Here is a 22,423-nt window from a genome sequence, read left to right on the forward strand (position 1 = left end):
CCCTTTCTCATGATTAGAGCAGATCCATTGAGCTCAATGGGCCTTAAGTCATCATGACTGACACAAGTCCCACCGATTTCAGTGGGTTAACCCAATATCTGTAATACATAGCATGCAGTGACATCCTTTTTCCTTACTCAAAAGTCAGCAAATGGGGGCTTGTTTCCTAAGGAAATTGCAGGTTTGGGGGGACTTGATTTAGATAAGAACCACAGCAGAGGGAAAAGGGGAAAGGCTTCCTGCCTCCATGCTAGGGTCCCAATGTGGATAGCATCTCCCATGCTTACTTGTGAGTAGGAAAAAAGGTGTAGCTGCATGCTGCATATTAAAAGTAAGGTCACATCTTTGCCCTTTCATGTGCTGCAGCTACCAAGGTATATTTGTAACTGTCGATATCTCATTGTAAGAAAAGTTGTGTGTTCCTTTTCTTTAACAAAAAGAATGAGCACCCTCTCAGTTTTTAAATTAGTGGATCTTAGGATACTGCAGAGCAGAATAAACAAATAACAGTATCCAAACATGTGGAAAAAAGCCATTATATGATGTAGTGGAGGGTGTGAGGCTTACACAGTGAGCTTTGATATGAGAATTCGGGAAATGCTTGTAACACCCGGTTGTCATCTGTTCAAGGTTGGGGGGAATGAGAGAGAATAATGTGGAATGAAAAGTCCATGAGACTGCAGTCAAGTGCACACTTTCCTATTGAATGCATTGGAACTATCTTCAGAGTAAACATGCATAGAATTGTACTGTCAATCCCTATTTAGTCATACCTAGTGTTACCCATTGAAATCAATGGGACGTGAACATTGACATCAATGGGTCTTAAATTCAACAGGGTGTAGGTTTGTCACAACTAACTCAAGTCCCATTGGCTTCAATGGGTCTACTAATTGATTTCAATGGGGATCCAACCCAACCTGCCTAGAAACTGGCAAACTTCTAAAGTTTTCAATCAGGGCAAAATTCATGAGTTAGTCCTGAATAACTCCAGTCCTATTGATTTCCATGGTCTGCTCTAGGAATGACTAAGTCTGGATCCAACCCATTACACAATCTCTCTCTTTTTTTTTTTTCAGTGCCAAAAGCTGTAGCCTACAAGGCATTTTTCCCTCTGCTGTTTTTACTGGGATGATGGAAACGCGCGCGCACTTTGGTTTTCTCTCTCTCAAATCGTATTACATTAGTGAGAATAATGAAATGAATATGGACTTATTGGCCACAGAAATATAAGAAATGTATGTGTTGCCAGAAGAAACCACATAAGAGTGAGTGTGAGTGTGTGTGTGTGTGTGTGTGTTTTGGGGGGAGGGGAATCGGGAAGGATGAATCCCGCAGCTTCTTGTACTGGAGAGCTGCGATTTGTGAGTGGAACATGATGAAATCTCCCCCTGGACAAATCACATTGAGCCTGTCAACCTCACCAGGTGGGATTAGTTGTAGCTAATAGACTGAGCAAACAGAGTCTTGTGCTCAGTTTAAAGAAAAAGAGAAGCCACTCTGGAGGCTTTTTCAAGCATTCTCCTTAGTATGGCTAAGAAAAACCGTTTCCAGTTACATCAGGTAGGAGCGGGTTTTCTTTAAGGAGGAGCGAACCGATGTCTCTTGAGGAGGGAGGTGGAAATCTTGCCCGAAAAGAAATGGGTTTTTGAGTGTGGAAATGGAGCCGTTTTATTCATAAATTGCCTTCTCAAGTTGCATCTCTTGTCATTGACGGTTGCAGTAATGGGAACTGTGGCTAAAAGGCAACACGGAACAGCTGGTTTATTCTATTTTAATCATGAATATTGGGTGTCCTTAAAAAGGAGCTCCTGGCTTGCTTAATTTGTTAACTTCTGCGCTCTTGTCTCTCCTCTTATTCTCAGGTGATATCCTTGTTCACTTTTGCTGTTGGTGTAAACGTCTGCATTGGATTTACAGCGAATCGTTTCAGAAGATCTGGCGAAGGAGGGGAAGAGATTCCATTGTCAGGTACAATAATTACTTAAATTGTCCATTTTGTAGCACCTTGACGCGCGCGCGCGCGCGTGTGTGTGTGGGGGGAGGAGGTACAAACGGCTCAAAAAATGTAGTTTTACTGTTCTTTTCTGTTCCGGAATATATCAAAGGTTATGTGAAAAAGCTTGAGTTTGTTGACCTTCAGGGCTCACTTATAGGTAACCTATTTACTTCTCTCTGTGTGAGAGAGATTGGGACAGACATATTCAATTTATGTTCAGGGTCTGAGGTGAATTAGGGTTTGTTTTTGTTTTTGGTATGTGTGCATTTACATTCAACAATCTCTTCTGTCACTTCAAATAAATTTTATTCAGTTTATGCTGACTATAGTAGAATATAAGAAAAGTTAATAGGGCTAATTTTTAAACACACGTAGTCCCTTCTCATAGATATAATATGCACAATTCCTGTCTGATTGGATTAGTTTGTGTTTACTGATGGAAAGAGATTTCTTATTATCTGCTAGATAGTCATGCTGGCTTCTGAACAGTAGACGGCCAACAACTGGCAGAACAACAGAAAGTGGGGAGAGGAGGAGAGGGAGCAAAGAAAGCAGGTGTTCAATGTTAGAAGTTGCATGAAGCAGATGTTCAGTAACTTGCATTTTTCTTTAAAGTTGCATCCCTTTAATTTTAAGGGGGAGGGGAGGAAAGGCATGCTAGGACCTCTTTTTCTCCACCTTCTATATTTTGTCAGAATGAAAATTAATGTGAAAAAAATAGCGGAAGGGAAGTACTGGTTCACACAACATTTAATTCATCTATCAAATTCACTTCCACTGGCTGTACAGTGACCACTAGCTTAAAGGGCTTAAAAAAGAATCAAGGAAGATCGGTTTATCAATGGTTATTAGCCATGATAACCGAATGAGCTTCCATATTTGGAAGCAGTATACCTCTGAATACCCCATTCTGGGGGAAACAATGCAGGAAAGGCCAGTGCCTTAAGGGACAAAGAGCCTTGCTGGGCAGAGCAAGGGCCTGTTTAGCTTGTCATCCTGTTTTCAGTAGTCAGATTGAAAACCAGATGCCAGTGGCTAGCCAGATGTATGGACTCCACAGCCCTCCCTTCTTGTTTGACCCCAGCATTGGGTCTTCAGAGGTGTATACATTTGACCATGGAAGTTTATATCCAGTTTGCAAGCTTCCCAGAGACATCGGGCCACTTGGCCTGCTCAGAAATCTAGCTGCACGTTTATGTTCTTCTGGATCGGCAGTTCTAATGTACTTAAGTAGTGTTCCCTAGTACCCTTGACTGGTACTGTGATTTGTTCAAAATGAGGCTATGGGTTGGGCAATCTTCCCCAAGCTAGTATCCTCCAGATGTGTTGGGACTGCATTTCCTTTCATTCCCGGCCAGTATGGCCAGCCTTTCCCATGCTGGTGCTCTCCAGATGAGTTGGGACTGCAACTCCCATCATGGGCAATGACCATGCTAGCTGGGGACAATGGGAGTTGCAGTCCATCACATCTGGAGAGACAGGCTGGTTTAATCTATCAGACATGAAGATTTCATCTACAGTACTGAGCTTCTCTGGCAACCTACAGCTTCAAAGAATTTGCTGCTGTTTAGAGTGGTGGCTGTTAATTAATTGGACCATTAAAGAGTTTTTAAAAAGCATAAGCAAATCTGAGCCTCATTCAGGATAGCTTCTGACTGACTAATTACCAACATGATAAAAATGGCTTTATAAATTCGAATGTCATTAGATCTTGATGTTCCTTTGTGGACAGTTCTGATGGACACATCACAAATGTGCCCAACTCTATGCTGTATCATCCCTTTGTTGTTGTCTTTTTTTTTTAATAGTACACAAAGCCTGTTTACATTTGAGCAGTGAAACTGCATATTGTTGCTGGCTATATTGTAGTGACCACAAGCAGAACGTGTGTGTGCTTTCCTTGCCAAAGTTGTTTCTAATGTATCAAAGTAATGGAAACAGGATGTACAAAATGTGAGATCAGAAAGCCTTGTGTTCCAGCGACATAAATGGGAGAGCTGAACGATGGTCTGTGAAAAGAAGGGTGTGCTGTTCTGCTGGATAACTTACATTTAACTGGTAACAAATGCTCTGATCAAAGGCGCCTGCATTAGGCTTTGATAAGCACACATGATTCTGATTATTAGTAATGGAAGCTGCAGATGGGGAAGAGGCTCTTAGAAATGGCAAGCTGGACGACTGTGGCAGAGGCCTTCTTCACCTCTGCTTAGCTGGCTTGTGCATTTAAGTAATTAACATCCCTTTTGAACCAATTCTACTGTCCAGTCCAGCTGCTTTCTAAGCTAACATGGAAAATGACTTCCCCATCTGTCACTGAAGATAGCTTGTGTTGTCCTTGCAGGTGCTGAAGAGAATACTTCCAAATTCCAAACATATGGCCAGAGTTATTGAAGCAGCCCAGCTGCTGTTGGGAGTTGACTGCACACTCTTCACACTGATGTCTGAAAGCAAACTACCTTTTAGGAGATCAAAAACACACACACCAGTACTTTTGACTGTTTGGCCACTCTGTTCAGTGTCAAGAGTGGACAAAACACGAATCTTGACTCTGGCAACTTGCACGACTAGACATATATACTTGGAAGCTTTACGTTGTGCGAGCTGCTGTAGATTAGATCTGGGAACTCCTGGTTTGTGTGGTACAATTACTAGGATAAGGTCAACCTCATGAGTGGAAAAGTAGCAGAACGTAATGTGTGCTGGCCCGTTATGGTTTCCCCCCTAATATGCCCATATAGATATAGGCATTTATATGGGTTCTCTAAACCTGCATTTCATGGCCAACAGATAAGTGGTTTTTATTGTTATCACCTTGAAGCATATTCTTAAGTGTCGGAAAGGTTTTCATTAGCAGAGCGAATGTGGATCTCTGTTTCTCCTACATATGCTGGAGCAAAACAGTAATTTCTTCTGCTTGAAAGTACGTAGCTCACTGTGGCATCACATTATTATGATTCAAATTATAGCATCCTTGCTTCGTAATACCATGCATTGTGACCTTGTCTTGTCTTAACTGCATTTTTGCAGAATGCTTACAGATAGGAAACTGCTGATCCATACTTTTGGAAAACCACAGACACATAGCTATGCCCTTGGTTTCCCATTGTTGTGTTACAGGATACTACGGTATTCAGCAATATTCTTATTGTGAATGTTTGTGTAGCAGTTAGACTTCTTGGGTTGGATCCAAACTTAGTTATGCTTATGGCAGACACACTGAAATAAATAGGATTTAAGTTAGTCATGACTAACATAAGTCCCACTGATTTGATTGGGTCTATTCTAAGTATGACTAAGGGTAGAATCCAACTAAAGCCCTCCTTAGACTAGATCCAGTGAAATGAATGGGACTTGTTAGTCATTACTAACTTAAGACCCATTCGTTTTAACTGGTCTACTGTAAGTAGGAATTTAGTTGGATTGTACCCCTTGGGTCCTACTCAAGTAAAGTGAACTGATACTATGCAACTACCCTAGGTGGGTGAATGAGACCAAGTCTGTTTCACAGCTGTTTACTGAGTCAAGCCATTGGTCCATCTAGTCCAGTATTGTTGTCCCCTGCTTCCAGCAGCCCTTCAAGTTCTGCCAGTCCTTCTCTTTAACTGGAGATGCCAAGGACTGGACTCAGGATCTTCCACATGCAAAATAGGTGCTTTGTCACTGAGCTATACCCCCTTCCATCCCATAAAAATCAAGGAAGCATGATCATGACTAAGATTCTTATTAAATCATTTGCACTACCACAGATGAAATCAGGGGCGGGCTTAGAACTGGAAGTGTTTTTTTTCTTCTGCCTCTTCATACTTTTTTCATGTTTGCATTTAGTAGGCAGCACCATGCATGCCTAAAACTGCTAGTAAGGACTGGTGCGGCCAAAGCAAACAGCTTAATCCTTGGTGTAAGACTAGTGTGGCCACTTAGGCATCACCAAAAAAGCGGAAATGTATCATGAAAAAAGAGACCAATTTGCATAACTTGTACATATGCTAATTTATATGTATAGATGCAAATTTAGAAATAATAACTAATTTAAATAGAAATACAGTACATCTTACCATAGTGGGGGAAGATTGACTTGGTGACCAGTATAAAAAAGAGACAAAGTCTCAGGATGTATTATTTTTATTCCTCAAAGTAGCCCCTACTTTGAGGAATGAAACTCTACATATTTTTCTACATCCTGAGACTTTGTCTCTTTCTTTTCCCATCGGGTAATTTGGATGTTCTCCAGTTTTGTCTGAGTCTAGGTGACCAGTGTGCCTGCTCAGTCTGCTGTCCAGTTATTAACTGTTGATGGGCAACTTCAAGCCCCCTGCTTCTTTCCCTTCTTAAGGTTCTTTATGTTTAATGTGGACTTGGGCTGGACAGTCATTCAAATAGGGGAGGCCTTCAAATGGAGGACTGTCCTCCAACAATTCTTCAAATAAAGAACTGGCCTCTGTAAAGTAGGACACCTGGACACATATGAGGCTTATGTTCATGTACTAGAGAGCTGGAGTTGTGAAGAACATTTCTATTATAAAAGAACTTAAAAAAAATGTTACACCTAAAAATTTTTTTTTTAACCCATGTCTGTTAGGGAAACACACTAGGGCAGTGTGTTTCGCTAATTAAAAACGCTGTCTCTTGAAGGGACCATGCTTTGCCCTTCCTGCAACTGTATTTCTCATTTCAGCCTGCTTAATTGCCCCACTGAGTCCAGTGGAATAAAATAATGAGAAGGGAGTAATAAAAACTGAGTCCTCTTCGTGTTAGACCCATGTGTAATGGTGTAGAGAGAAGAAAGTGGAAGCCACCAAGTGGTGGAGGCTGGTTGTGTACAATTATTGTAAGAAAACACAGGATTCATCACTTTCAGTCTGGTCACGCTACAATGTAACAGACACTTGGAAACTTACTGGCATGCATATTATATATTGCATATGCATGCATGCATTCATTTCACTCAATCTGCAGAAAGAGGATGTTGTAGTATTAAATGGCTTGGCTTTCATTCTTTCTCTGAAACCTAACAATAACTGTTTACTCCTGCATGTTTAAAAAAACGCTTTATAACTTTATCAGAATCTGACTAGATGCCTCAAAGTCTGGGAGACCCACTCCAAGCATTACTTCACACATTTAAAGAGGAAGTGAATATCTGTTAAAAATGTTAACATGCCACCTTCTTGTAACCACCTCTTATTACTCAACTCCCCACCACTGCAGAAACTTGCTACGAACCCAAAGTCATGTGATGGGGCCCTGATGCTCTCCACAGATCTTTGTCCTTCTCCCAACAGTTACTTGAAGGACCTGTACCTCTACGGGCCCCCTACCGCCATAAACATCTCTTCTTCCTTCTCTCTTGGCCAAAGAATTTCCAGTTCTTCTTCAACAATCTACTTACTTTGCGTCCAGTATCCATAGTCTTTAATTTACATACTTTTGGTCAAAATGTGGGGTTTGAATGCAAAGCTTGGGATTTTGTTTGGCACAGAATACGTACGGCTTTGATTTATTGCAGGTTAATCCAGGATAAGAAAAGTGACTGGAGATCATACCAACTTTTTGTTTAATGAGCTTTCTCCATCTATCTCCATTTCCCTTGCCCTCTCTCTTATTGGACAATGCAGTTGGGCTGTTAACTACCTACTGCAAAGAGCAGTAGTTAGAGCAATCTTTAACCAGCCTTGGTTTGCTTGACTTAAGGTATCCTATTTTTCTTCCTCCCCCTTAGCTGTACCCCCAGTCTTATCAGATTCTCCCTGGATCAGTACCTCTGGCTCCTGCAAAAACAGATGCTTTGAACTTCAGGAGGCAGAGCCACCAGCTTGCCGCTGTGACAACTTGTGCAAGAGCTACACCAGTTGTTGTGCTGACTTTGATGAACTATGTTTAAAGACAGGTAGGATAGCTCTTCGCTGCCTGCTTTATGTAAATGGTTATAGCCAATGGGAGTTATCACGACCTCTCTTGCCACTCTTTGGGCCATGACATGTTCTAGCCTTTTTCCCCCAGTGCATGATCCTGGATCTTTTTCCATAACAACTGGGGAAATTTAATCAGTGCTCTGCAGAAGTAGTGGCCAGGGTCCTAACTGCAGGAGTTTCATCCCAAAATCTTTATATGTCTGGGCTACAATTCCCAGCATTTTAAAAATTGGCAGTGCGTATTTAATAAGGACTCTGAGCAGCAACTACAATAAATGTCTCCTATATCTACAATGTCTACAATAAATTATCTCATATATTATCCTGGATGTGAGCCCTTTCCCCACCCCATTACCTGTGCCTTGTATCACTGGCCCTCCAGCCCAGTCCATGCCCTCTAACTTGCTTTCAGATAGGCTCTCATCTAAACCAGCTGAAAGAGTTCCCCTTTGTAATCTGAAGTGCTACAGCCCAGACATGGGTTCAGTGACCATTGGCTTTTATCTCAAAGATCTGTGATATAAGTATCTTTAGCACAGTGGAAATTGTAGCTATTGAGACTTTAGAACTGGACTGATTTCCACTACTATTTCACACAGGCACAGTCAAAGGCAAGCACTTTTAAGTCTGATAGATTCCAATGGGGGAAAGAGTTAAGCATGTGTATGTTAAGTCTCTTCTATGGAAAGTTCTTATGTTAGGCTGGATTGTGGCCTGGTTATTTGGCATTTGATGCAAATAAACCACTGGACCTTACTCTGGGATGCTTCTGGATGAGGCATTTATTGTGAAATTGCTGTGGCTTGTTCGCTCACATTTTATGGGTGGCCCACACAGCGATTTCATCAGTTTGTAATCCACCTGTGTTTTCCCTTTGTGCTGCCTTCCATATTTTGGGATTGAAGCCTGTGTCATGTTTAATTCTCACCACTTCATTCACTATAAAAGGAAAAAGGGAGGAAATGCCCTAAACATACCCCTTTGTTTTATATACTCTCCTTATGATGGGGAGTTTCTCATTAAGATTAGTTTAGGTGACATAAGCTTTGGAATGTCCAGAAGGATGTTTCCCATATTTCACTGTAATGCCCAACAATCAAGGCTGGAAAAGGAGTAAATGCCCAGGAAAATAAGAACAATGCTATGCAGTGAAACCTTTTCTTTGGACTATCAGAGTAATAGACTGTGCCATTTGCACTGGTTCCCCCAGCCTCCTCTGTACACAGTGCAGATGGAACATGGGCATAATTTTATGGATTGCAGTGGACCAAACGCATTGAAACAATCCCTGGAAATTGGTCCATGCAGCCATGTCCTTATGGATCACACACTTTGCAGTCCTTCTGTTATGCTTGCAACAACTTAAAAGGTATTTTTCGCTACTGTTCACAGATAGTGAACAGATTCAGTTTGGCAACTTGCCTAGGTAGCCATCTGCCAAGAATGTGGCTGAGCAGGGCTTTGAAGCCTGGTCTGAACCCTTCACATATTCGGCTGGTTTCGGACATCATGCTAAACCAGGAGTAGGCAACCTGGTGTCCTCCAGATGTTTTGGCCTACAACTCCCATTGGCCCCAGACAGAATGGCCAGTGGTCAGGGATTATGGGAGCTGCAGTCCAAAACATTGGGAGGGTACCAGGTTGCCTAGCCCTGTGCTAAACCATAGTAACAGCGTTCCGTGCACCTCGATGTTCAGTCATGCCAGCCACATGACCACAGAAGCGTCTTTGGACAGCGCTGGCTCTTTGGCTAAGAAATGGAGATGAGCGCCACCCCCTAGAGTCGGACATGACTGGCTGGGGACACCTTTACCTTAAACCATAGTTTGACATTATGAGAATGAGCCGCAGCAAGCCTCAGGCACACATTCTCTCCCCCCACTTTCCAACAGAGCTGTGAGAAGGAGTGCAGAAGCTTTTGCTTATGTGAGGGGTGGGCAACTTATGGATAGAGATGCTTGTGGATAGATATGCTCAAACATTTCCTTATGAATGAAATAAAAGTGCAAGCATACATAATGCTTTGCAGCCCTTATTCTGCTTTTCTTTCAAGGTTCCATTGTATAGATGAGACAGTGGGATTTTCCCAAATCTTCCCAACAACGTGGCTAAGCTGGGATTTGAATGGCATTTTTTAGAGCAAGAGTGGGCAAAAAGTAGATCTTGAGATGTTTTGGACTTCAACTCCCAGCATTCCTGACCATTGACCATGGTGGCAGGGACTTCTGGGAGTTGGTCCAAAAATATGGAGATCTTCCTTCTGTCCAGCCCTGTTTTAGAGTCTCAGGGCTCATCTATATTTACGTATTTAAACTGGTTCAACAGAGAACCCTTTAACTGTGTTCTATGGGAGCCGGTGGGATGTGGATCTCTAAAAAACCCAGAATTCTCAGCACTGTTGGTGGGCAGCCATGCCAGTTAATCAGGTATCAAAATCAGTGTAGATCTGTGGTGGAGGTATGCTATTTTTTGTACCTTTCTACAGCAATTTAAAATTTGCTTCAGTGGAAGTATCAGCAAATGCTAAATGACCTCTGGGCAGTTGTTTTGCCTCAAAGATGTTTTGTATCTTTGTGCGTATGTGCATCTTTTAAAAAAATGTTTCTTATATTTTCACTTTTGTGATCTTGTTAGTTGGAGGCTGGGAATGTACAAAAGAGCGTTGTGGAGAGACAAGGAATGAAGATAATGCTTGCCACTGTTCTGAAGACTGCTTGTCCAGAGGAGACTGCTGTACTAACTACCAAGTTGTTTGCAAAGGTACCTGTTTCTGTTCCGCTCTTTCTAGTACAACAATCAAAGCACTCTAGATAATACTGCCCATATGGATAACCACATGGGATAACCACATATTGGATGGGAGGTGCGAGTCATCTAGTCCAGTGGTGGACAGGAGGTAAGATTGGGATCTACTGGTAGTTCTCTGAGCGATCCTGCAGTAGATCCGCAAGGATTTCTGATTCCTAGTTGTCGCAACAACTAAAAAGCATTTTCTACCTAAATGTGGTTGCTGAGAAAGAATGGGGAGAAATCAGGAGTTTATTTTAGTCTGAGAGAACTTGTGAGCTTGTTTCTGAGCTGAGAATGTGCTCAGAAGCACCCTGTTCCTTTGATTAATTAATCAATTAGCATTATATCCACCTTCCTCAGCTGCTATTTTGCACTTTGGTGGATCTCAGGCTTCCAGTAAAAGAAAGAAAAGAAGTACATGCTGCTAGCCTGAAGTCTGCACACCCTTGATCTAGTCAAAGCTCCCTAGCCTAAAAGAACAGCTTAAGGAGCCTTGACATCTGTAGCTGGTGTCATGTAGCAGCCAAGACTGAGCTGTGAATTGAAGTCCCTCGTTTGGATCCTCCATCTGAACTCACTAGGGGGACTTTGGCTTCAGTCCCCTCCATCTGCAATATGGGAGAATAACAATGCCTGCTTTCTTTACAGCAGCCTTTACCTAACTTGGTATTCCTCCACATGTGCTGGAGTGCAATTCCCATAGCTTGGAAGTATGAGAGTTGTAGTCCAACACATCTGGAGGGTGCCATGTTGGGGAAGGCTTCCTTACAGGCTGTTTCTAAGGATCACAAATAGACAGCCAGTGTGGTGTAGTCATTAGAGTGCTGGACAGGGACTGGGGAGATACGGGTTCAAGTCCCCACTTGGCCATGAAGCTCACTGTGTGACTTTGGCCCAGTCACTGACTCTCAGCCTCACCTACCTCACAGGGTTGTTGTGAGGATAAATGGAGAGGAGGAGGATCATGTATGCCGCCTTGGGCTCCTTTGAGGGAAGGTGTGATATAAATGTAACAAACAAATAAATAATGTATGTGAAGTGCTTTTGAACACTTAAAAGTGCTATACGAAAGTAAGGGTCAAACTACACAGTATATCAAATACGCAGTATCTACTTGACATGTATTTAATATATCTTTTGGTTTGACCCTCAGTGTTTATCCCACATCCTTTAAATCATCAAGGAAGAAACTGCCATGACATCTGTAGTCAGTTTATTGGATTACTTCAGTGTTGAAATATTATTATCTTTATTTGGGTTGGGGAAATAACATTTAATATGTCTTCACTCTATTTCCTCTGTTCAAAGGCCAAATAAAGTGTTCTTCAGACATTACTTTGTAAATGTAACAATGCAGTTTTCAAGTCCTGTTTTTGTTTTTGTTTTGCGGTGCTTCTCCTGTAGATGAGGCTGAATGTTTCATGGGGCCTCCAGATGTCTTCCTTTGAAATAACTGATAGCAAAAGGTCTCTGTGACCTTGGCTGTACTACAGAATAACTTTAATTTCATCCCTTTAAAAGTTGTGAATGCATCTGTCCTTTCTACTTTTGCATGAGCTAATAACTGATGTATTTTGCCTATCACTTTTTTACTTAAGTCTTCCCTCCCCTCCCCTCCCCACCCCTCCCCACCAACGTCACAGCAATGGTAATAACAAAGAGGGCTGTGTGGCACCTTAAAGACTAGTGCAGGAAAGCTTATGCCATAACAAATCTGTTAGAATTTAAGATGTCACAAGGCTCTATTTATTGGGTTTGCTGCAACAGACTAGCATGGTTACCCCTCCAGAAGTTGTTTCCACTGGTAATAGTAACTTTTCAAGTTTGTTTTGTGTTCCTACTCGCTACAAAGTGGAGATAGCTGAGGATTTATCTTCCATTGTTTGCATCACTAAGGCCACAATCCTATGCATGTTTAGACAGAGAAAAGTCCTACAACTCCCACTATGCCCCAGCAAGCCATGGCTGGCATTCTGGGAGTTGCAGGACTTTTTTCTGTCTAATCATGCATAGGATTGCATCCTAAATCTAAGTTTGTATTTTAACATTGAGGTTGTTCCAGGCAGGGTGTTGGAAAGAGTGGGATTAGGACAAGGCTTGTGGTCCAGCTACTCCACTACCCAGAAGTCACTTTTGACTTATCTTTAACATGATAAGTGTATGGCTGCCAGTTTCCTGTGTCTCCTCTCTCTTCTTCTCCAGTGCTTTTGTGGAAGAACCTTGTGGGATTTCCTGATGCTGCCACCAAATGTGGCGGGGCCACATGTAGGTTATCCCACTGATGCCACAAATGGGAAACACCCATATAGGTTTTTTCCCCAACACACTTCCCTTTATTAAAACTTGGAGACTTGGGTCTATAGAACTCTGTGATGCAAGGCTTCTCCAAACTCCCTTTCAGAGAAGCCCTCAGGAGCCACAGTCCAATGGCGGGTGGGGCCAAAAACACCAGCATAATGTAGCTTAAAGCAGTTATTGCCAGTCACTAAGTCTTAGGAGAGACAATTTTAGCCTTTTAGAATGCAGAAAAAAACTGCACAAATGCTGAGAAACCACCAAGCAATTGGTGAATGGGGGAAAGCGGGTGGAGCCAGGGGAAGGGAGTATGGCCTTCTGGGGAACTGGAGAGGGCCAGATTGGGACCCTAGGAGGGCTGATTTGGCCCCCGTGCCTGAGGTTCTGCACCTGTGGTTTAAGCTCTGCTGCAAAAAATTAACCCACTTTTAGAAACCCAGTAGCCTTGTTCCTCTGGTGTAGGCCTGGCACAGCCACTGGATGCAAGATGAACAAAACTAAGACATTTTTAAGGGAATAGAGTGTTGTTTTTCAAATAATAGCATGGGATTGCTTAAAGGTGCATTCATTAAATATCCTTGGTTACTATTTCTAATAGATAAGAGAGTCTTCCCCAGCTAAACAAGCTCTCCATGGCTTTTCCCTCAGACTAGATTTCTTTAAACTCCACCCCACAACCAGGAACAGACGTTGTGCAGCAGGGGTGGGGCAACTTGTGGCCCTCCAGATGCTTTAGCCTACCGCTCCCATCAGCGCCAGCCAACATAGCCAATAGTGAGGGATGATGGTAGTTGTTGGCCAAAACATCTGGACAGACAGAAGTTGCCCCACCCCTGCTGGAGGGGCTGCTTTGGGAAGGAGGGGTAGGGAAATCCACTTCCATCAGTGCAGTTGATCCAGTGTAAATCTGGATGCAACCCAAAGAACCTAGAGCAGTGGTTAGCAGCCAGTTATTAACAAGGGCTATACTGAATCGAGGAAAGGCCCAAGGGCCAAGAAAATTGACTGTGCCCACTGGTTAATTTCCATGGGGTGGTGACATGCAGGCAAAGGGCTCTTTTAATTCCTGCCTCCTGAGGGCTAAACTACATGCTACGTTAAATCTGTAGGATGTAACTGATCCTAACTACTTATTACTTTAGTGTAAGCATGTGGGCCCTGTTCCAGATCAGGATCACCGTGCATGGGTAGTTGTTTTTTTTTTTAAAAAAAAAACACCTTCCCACCTGGCCACTTCCCCCCTAAATTTGCACACACACACCCAGTAGAGGAGCTATAGAAAAAAGAATGGCACCAATGGACTCCCGTGACCCCCATGGATCAGGGGCTTGTGTGCTTACACTAAAGTAAAAAAAGAATTTAGGAGCAGTTACACATTTAACATAACATGTAGTTTAGCCCTCACTGTGAGCAGCAACAGTAGTTGAGACAGAATCCTTTGGTTTTGTTTGGAACATCCCACTTTTCAAGCAGCTGTTCAAAGCAACTTACAGCAACAGAGTGAGGCAAAACCCTACAATTATATAACATCAAAATGTGTGTGGTCTATTTTTTTTTTAGTCCACATAACTAGAAAATGTGTTGGCTGGTCAGAAATTGCTGTAGGGACAAATCCCGAAGGTTCAAGGGGGAAAGGATCGGTTTTATAACACTTCTGGAATGAAAGCAAAAGTGGAACCATTCCTGAGGGCAGTCATTCCATAGCCTCTCAGCCATGACTATAAAATTCCTGTTTCCAGTCACAGATTTTCATATAGCTCAAAGAGACGGTAACCGAAGCATTGGCCTGACTTGACATACAAAGATGGTGGAGGATTAAGACAGGGAGAGAAGGTCTCTGAACTATATAATATGTGAAATGCATTTCATGTATCTGATTTGGTTTTCAAAAAAGGAAAAAAGAACCCTGACCAGGATCGGGACCATGAGGTATGGGGAGGAGAGTTTAACCCTTTTTCTGCCATGCCATGGTACAGTAAAAATTGCCAACCCAAAAGCTGCTCTTAGCCCCAGAAGGGAATGCTGCTGGACAGCAATTGATCACATTCTAGGAGAACTAAGTGCTTATGGCCTCAACATAATGAGGAATGAGGTAGAATGACATAAAGATGTCCTCCTTGGAGGTCAAGGCTGAAGAAGGGAGGGACGTTAGATAGTTGAATGAAAAAGAAAAATAGTAATGAAGAAGACTCTCACTTCAGGAGCAAGGCTAGACCCAGGGCATCATGGCTTATATGGCTTTGATGGGCCATGGGGAGAGCCCAGGGAATTTGGCTGGATATAGAGAAGCTGTTTTAAGCTGGGCAGTAGAAGTAGTCGCCCAGGGACATTGTATTTCTTCCTTTGAGGTTTTAAAGAAGACCAGAACAGTATCGATCATGTACAGTTTGTATCCAGGAAATCCAGCTACTGCACAGAGTTTGAGTCATTTTACAGTTCTGTGAAATCCTTGGTTGAACAAGAGAACTTTCCTCAGGAGTCGAAGAAGAGTGAACTGAAAAACAAAACACTCCTAAGCTTTGAGAGAGGAAGACTTGGAAAAAGAGTCAATCTTTGGACTAGAAAGAGCTGTGGAATATATACCAGGGATCTTTTGCTACTAGGAATTAGATGTTGGAGAAATCTGTCTAGGGGGTGAAGCTTGCCAAGATTTAGTCTTAGACTTCAGGTCGCTTTCCCGCAAGCTGGCCCAACTCGATCTGCATCGAGTTGGGCCAGCTCATGGATTTGCTTCTTTAAAAAAAGTGTAAATAAATGTGCATAGATTGCGTTTTACACAATATGTGCAAATTGGTTTTTTACACACACACACACACACACACACACACCCATCCTGAAAATGTTCCCAGATTTCGGGAGCAAACACCTGGCTTGATTTGCAAATGCAGGCGACGTCAAGGGCACTGCAGGAATCTGTCAGGCCTAAAAAGGGCCAGATTTCCTGGAGACTGACATCCTTTCTAGGAATATAGGAAGCTGCCTTATACCAGGCCAGGCTATTGATCCATCTAGCCCAGTATTGTTGACCCTGATCGGCAGTGGCTCTCTGGGGTTCCAGGCAAGATTTCCCAACTCTACCTGAAGATGCTGGGGTTTAAACCTAGAACCTTCTGCTTGCAAAGCACTCTATCACTGAACTATGGCCCCTCCCTACTTTAGGAGGCTGGTAGTGAAATGGGAGTGGACTTTGTGATCTGAATAAAGAAAATTGGGAACTGGTTGGACACTAGGTAAGGAAGAGGTAGGACTACTCTTGCTTCTAGACTGCTTTTAGTATTAATACTTTCTTCTACTGTCCTTGCTATGAGGTTTTAAGATGTTTGAGGAAGGGGTTTGCATAAATTGTTCAAGAGCCAGAAAGTAATATCTGTTTAAAACATGCACAGCTTAGCAAATATGCATCCTTCCTCCTACACACCCTTGTATACAATACAGAAGCGCAGGGTGCTTCCAGAAGGCTTCTATTGTGCCATCATTCTGCCACATTCGCAGAACTTTTACAGGGGATCAGGTGCCACTGCCTTCCATTTGTAACCCTCCTGCTTTTTCCCACTGGTTTCCATGCAACAATCCGCTAAGGAAGAAAAGCTGGAATAGCTGTGCAATGTCTTTTGATAGGTAGTGTTAGGAAACATCTATCTGGAAGCACCCTAAGACTGTCTAAGATCACCCAAGTATTCAGAAAGGCAAGCTTGGTGCTGCAGCTGCAATCTAAGGTGCATTTACCTGAGAACAAGCCCCAGTTTTCTCAGTGGGACTTACTTTGGCGAAACATGCATTGGATCTGGCTGCATGTCACTCACTGTCTTAGCTGTGGGGTTTTCTACACAAGGCATTTATTGTGCACTCGTCATTCTCAGTTCATCATTGTTTTGGGGTTCTTTAGATGCTGTGATTCTCCAGTTTCACTTCTGTGTCTAGAGAGCACTTTCCACACATTTTTTTTAGAGCAGGGGAAGTGCAGTATTTAATTGTAAAACTGAAAGAAACTGCTTTTTTCGCTTGCATATTTATATTATTCTGCTATACCACAGTGCCACTTAGAGGTTATATAGTGGAAAAGCAGGAAAGGAAACGCTCCTTGTGTAGTGCTTGGATCTCAGTTCTGTGACAAAATCAAAAGTAGATAAGTGGATTAAAAGCTGATTAATGTAACTGGAATCTGTAACTGTATAGGCAGTATACAAAATATTTTATATATAATCTCCTTTTAGGAGAGAGTCATTGGGTTGTGGATGATTGTGAGGATATACGGACTCCAGAATGCCCAGCAGGGTAAGTGCTTTATTTTATTTATTTAAAATAGCAGGTAGCAAGTATTGGTTTCCACTGGTTGGTTGCCAGACCAAAAGAGCTTGTCTGGGTTTTGTTGTTGTTACTGAAATACGAGCTGCTTTATTCAGCTCCAAACAGGTACTCAAAGGTGAAGTACAATACGTTCAAATCCTCCTTAACAATTAACATGCAACCCAATAAAATAAGCAGAGAGCACAAGCAGCAGTAGAAGAAAGAAGAAGATTATGAGCAGTTTCCAGTTTATAATCGGCAACTGTTGCATTTGTAACCCTCCTGTGTTTTCCTACTGCAGGAGAAAAAAAAACAAAAAACAATTAATGGGGGAAAGACAGAATAGCTGCACAATGCCTTTTGATTAGTAGCGCTAGGAACCCTCTGCACCCATTATGTGCATTGTGAACCCCAGCACCTTGGATAGCTCCTTTAGAGTTCTGACTGAAACCCAGGGTAGATTCAGAGCCCCACTGACATCGGACCCACCAGCCTCCGCTGGTTGTGTAGCTCTTCTGTCTTTTTGCCCTTAACGGATTTTCTGTGGTAAGAAAAATGGTGGAATAAGCAGTGGGAGATCATGGGAGGCTTACAAATGGAAGATGGCACCATCCGGACCCCCATAAAATTTCACGAAGGAGGCAAGGCAATTGGACAATAAAAGCCTCGTCTAGAAGCACGCTAAGAAAATGAGTTTGTGCTGGGTTTGGGGGGCGGGGCGGGTTGCATTTATTCCAATCCTGTCCTTAAATGTATATTGAGACCAGTAATACTAAACTAGTTCATATTGCCACATGCATTAGGATTAATGCATGTGGTAGCCTTAAATTCTTTGTGGTAGCCTTAAAGCCTTATTTTGCTTTACTCTTACTTCCACATTGTTAAAAATACTGTGAATCAAGGTGAAAACATTTCGGAATTATTTTGAGGCAGAAGGATCAAGAAATGTTTGTCTTGAGGTAAAGGAGGAAGGGAGAATAGGTTGGGGTGGAAATTAAAGCAATTCTGTGGTCTGGCTACTTATTATAATTGATACCACACTCTTTTGGAGGCTTTTTAAAAATAAAAATGAATACTTGGAACTTACTTTGAATTCCAACGCAGTAAGAAACATTCAGATTAGTAATTTAGGCTGCAATCCTATACACCCTTACTTGGGAGTAAGTCCCATTGACCACAATGTGGCTTACTTTGAGTAGATATGCATAGGATTGCACTGTTAATGGATTGTAGATGTAGCACTATGTCCCAGGTTAAAATATTTAAAAACCATTCAGGATTAAGATGAAACCTTAAAAGCCAGTGACTCTTAAAATGTTTGAAAAGGCACGTACCATTACATTCTAATTTCAAATCAATCTTAATGCATATATTATTGTCCTAACCCTTTGACATGTACTCTCAGGCTGCTTATATTTGCTTAAGGAAATCCTATATTTGCTTACTGGGGAGTAAATCCCCTTGATCAACGTGGGGCTTTCCTTCTGAACAATTCAGCCTTTTTAATGTTTTCTCGGGGCAATTATGGGACCCTCCTAGCTGGTGCAGTGGGAACCCCTCAAAAGCTATAGCTGGTTTCATTCTTCCGATTTGTTCCCTTGTTTGCCATGTTCTTACTCCAGCCTTTAGCTCAGTAATATATCTTGCACTCCAGTTTTGTTCGCCCTCCACTGATAATCTTCTCCGTTGATGGCTTTCGTGCTTCATACATGAAGAAAGGTGACAAAGTGATGCGCAACATTGAAAAACTAAGTAAGTGCATATGTCTGACTAAAGCAAACATTTAATCTTTTCATCTCCCATAGCATTTGCTGGCATATGGAACACTTGAGTATATTTTCACAAAGAACTTAACCTGATTCCGTACCAGTTTATCAGTCAAATTCCTTGGGTGGAAGGAACAAATGTTAAAGTGTTTTAAGTTTGTAGAGCAGATATGCCCTAAAATAGGGTCATTATTTTATCGCATAGAAGTTATATCAAAGGCTGTCTAGTCTCCTAACCCAATGCTACTCCTAAATTGCAGTCTTAAAACAAACATACTGGGGAGTTAGTCCCATTGAAGACAGTGGGACTTACCTCTGAGTAAACATAGGATTGCACTGTTAGTGCAGGTAAATGCCATGTTTCATTACTGACTTAGATGGTGTCCATCTTATGTAATCATAATTCTCTCTATGGGCTCCTTCACATGGAGCTTTTATCCTGCTATTGAGATTGTTCACTCACAGAAGTTGGTGGGTCCTTTTCATGACATGATTAACCTCCAGGGCATATCCAGAGGTATTTCCTGCTTTATTTCATCACAAAAAGATCTAGAACTAATGAACCATTTTTAAAACTCGGAATGTTATGTGATTAAAACAGCCACTAGATAGCGCTGTTTCATGGCATTCTATGGAACCTTGAAAATTAACAGCTTCCCCTCTCGGCAATCATGCAGTCACTGTCTGGGAGCCCGTGATAAACGTGGAAAGTTTATCCACGTTTCAGAACGGGAGGACTGTGGGGGTTTTCCTTAGTGTAAAGGCAGCCTATATCTGGCATTCAGGTATGAGTGCTAAAGTTTCTGTAGCCAAAACTGTATCATCCTAGCAAAAGTGGGAGAAATTTACAGGCTTGACAGGGCCCCAAGGTTTGCAGAAGTACAAAACGTATGTAGAAAAGCAAATCCTAGAAGAGCGGCGAGGGATACCGAAAACAGCCCGAGAGTACTCAGTAGCCTCAGAATGCTGGCTGTGGGGGAGAAAGACCAAGAAAACTGTACGGTAGGGGGGAAATGGAATGGTGGACCCTAAAAGAGGGTGTGGCCGAACAGGAACATTCCACACTGCAACATTGGTTGCATGTTCCACTCTTTCTAATGTAATGTAGTAGTACAAGATGTTTTAATGGTGGCTGCTTCCAGGTTTTCATCCTTTGCTCTGTCTCTCCTATGTTGAATTTTAAATACTAAGATCCTGAGGGGACAAACCTGTGTAGTCTAATACTTGCAAAGCGACATGGACACTGATGGCGCTATTATAAATAACTATACTTCTTACTGCGTTTTCAGGATCCTGTGGAACGCATGCTCCATATATGAGACCCGTCTATCCTACGAAAACCTTCCCTAACTTGTATACTTTGGCAACTGTAAGTCATGTTGTTGGTTTTATGGGTGTAAAGGACAGTTGTTAGCTTTCTGTAAATAATAAAATGGGGGGCAGGGGAGGCAAGCTTCTGAATATATTGTGTCTTGGTTTGAAATGGGGAAAGAAAAGGTCACTGAACTTAAGGGTGGTTTTGCATATACCTGTGAAAGACCACAGTAGGCTCTCATACAGTCTGAAAGACTGTGGAGTGTTAGAGGTGTGTATGAATACACCAAGGAGGACTCTGGTGGGAAACTGGCATTTAAACAGTTGAGCTTTGTGGAGGTATGAGAATATTTGACCTGAACCATCATTCCCCCATAACAGCAAATTCTGGGTGTAAGTCTGGAAATGAAATGCAGCCACCCAAAAATAAAGCAAGAGATTGTTTATACTTGGGGAAACTCTCTAGGTACTTAGAACTGCATACATTTAAAAGAAGAAGCAGCCGTGTAAGCTTCCAGTGTCTGTGAGCTTTCAGGACCTTCAAAATGTGGAGGGCACAGAGATAAGAAAATAGAAGAGTAACTAATCTTATTGTGCAGTGGGAACTTCAGGGTTCATATTGAGATCTATGGGCAGCACTTTCTTCTATCTGGGTGGGTGGGGGGAGGGAGGGAGAAGGAAAAAAGGATGTTAGATTTAGTCTTAACAATTAAGTCTGGGGTTGAGGGCAGTTAAGCCATGGAATGGCGAAGGCAGTGGTGAAGGGAGGAACTGACTGGCTTCAGCCTCTAACAGCTTCAACAAGGGTCGGGAACCTATGACCTTCCAGGTGTTGATGGATTACCACTCAGAGCTTGCAGTTCATAAGGTTAAACCCGCCTCCTCCACCGTATTATAATAAAGTACTCAGGTCAGCGAGCTCCAGTCCTAAACCTGCTAGCACTATATCGCACGGGGGGAAGGTGGGGAAGACTGGTGTCCTATGCAAATGCCAAATAGACTGGTCTGGAGCACTGAACAGGACTGGGGAATGGGGATACACCGCACCATTACGTATAACTAGGTTTGGACTTTGTTAGAGCAGAGATCAAGTAAACATTCACTGCATTATCTCTCTCGCTTTTTGCTAACTCTCAGGACTGCTTCCTGCATCACACTTTACCTACGCTAATGTACACCCGTTAAAGCGATGATGTGTGAAGAACACACACACGTGCCTATTTTGCACTGGCAGTCATGGTGTTCCGGCACACGGTCAAATAAGCATATGCTTGCTCTTCACGCATGGCTGTATGCAGTCATGTAAAATGTTCCCAAGTGCAAAGTGGTCCTCTGTGTGCGCGCATGTGCAGTGGTGGATGTACGATGTTTTATCCAGTGTTCCTTTGGTATCCATTTACATTATTTACCTAATTGTTCTACTTGAGAAGATTGTTGTACCAGAAAGATTGATTACATGCATACACGTTCAGTGTTAAACTGTTATTGATGCCAGATCAGTGCTTGAAATATATAGGAGGCAGATGGGCCTCAGCCCCTTTTAGCTACAGTTCTTAGAAGGCTACAGGTTGATGCGGTTAAAAATGAGGGAAGTTAAGGGGTATGGTGTTTGTGCTTTATTAGCGCCCCCCCTTTTCCAGCATAAATTCTGAGCACTGCATAAGATTCCCTATCATCGTCACAGCCTAGGAAGGATGCATTTTTGGGGGAAAGCCATTCCCCCACTAGGATTTCAAAGCAATTAAAGCTATTTTACTGAAATGGGTCATTTTGCAGAAATGTTGCATACTGAATAATCTGTTTCATCTCTTAACACTATTTTTTCAGCCTCCTTTTGATCATAGTGCCTATCGGTCATGTTAAAAAAATGAATGGGAAGTGTACATAATAATGTAAAAGTTTATCTAACTTTAGCTTGCTTTCACACGAAGGGGCTCTATCCTGAATCTCATGGAATCATTGGAAATTCGATGTACGACCCTGTGTTTGATGCTACCTTCAGCCTTCGAGGCCGAGAAAAATTCAATCACAGATGGTGGGGAGGTCAACCGGTAAGTTTT

The 22,423-nt window shown here is 42.4% G+C and overlaps 1 protein-coding gene across 2 annotated transcripts in view; it reads left to right on the forward strand.

The window, feature by feature from the left end:
- ENPP2 (ectonucleotide pyrophosphatase/phosphodiesterase 2) overlaps positions 1-22,423 on the forward strand; it is a 119,148-nt gene that overhangs the window by 32,822 nt on the left and 63,903 nt on the right. The window contains exons 1-8 of one of the 2 annotated variants that reach the window (XM_084848897.1): positions 1,472-1,563; positions 1,866-1,971; positions 7,719-7,886; positions 10,546-10,671; positions 17,211-17,271; positions 18,938-19,035; positions 20,339-20,418; positions 22,295-22,414. In XM_084848897.1, the coding sequence (XP_084705023.1) occupies positions 1,531-1,563; positions 1,866-1,971; positions 7,719-7,886; positions 10,546-10,671; positions 17,211-17,271; positions 18,938-19,035; positions 20,339-20,418; positions 22,295-22,414 (792 nt within the window). In that variant the 5' untranslated portion in view covers positions 1,472-1,530. Of the gene's footprint in view, positions 1-1,471; positions 1,564-1,865; positions 1,972-7,718; positions 7,887-10,545; positions 10,672-17,210; positions 17,272-18,937; positions 19,036-20,338; positions 20,419-22,294; positions 22,415-22,423 lie in introns of those variants that run through there. The other variant, XM_084848898.1, reaches the window with a different exon arrangement.

This window comes from Heloderma suspectum, chromosome 4, assembly GCF_057233095.1.
Source record: "Heloderma suspectum isolate Gila_16-S chromosome 4, 16-S_ref, whole genome shotgun sequence".
In the NCBI taxonomy this organism is placed as follows: Eukaryota; Metazoa; Chordata; class Lepidosauria; order Squamata; family Helodermatidae; genus Heloderma; species Heloderma suspectum.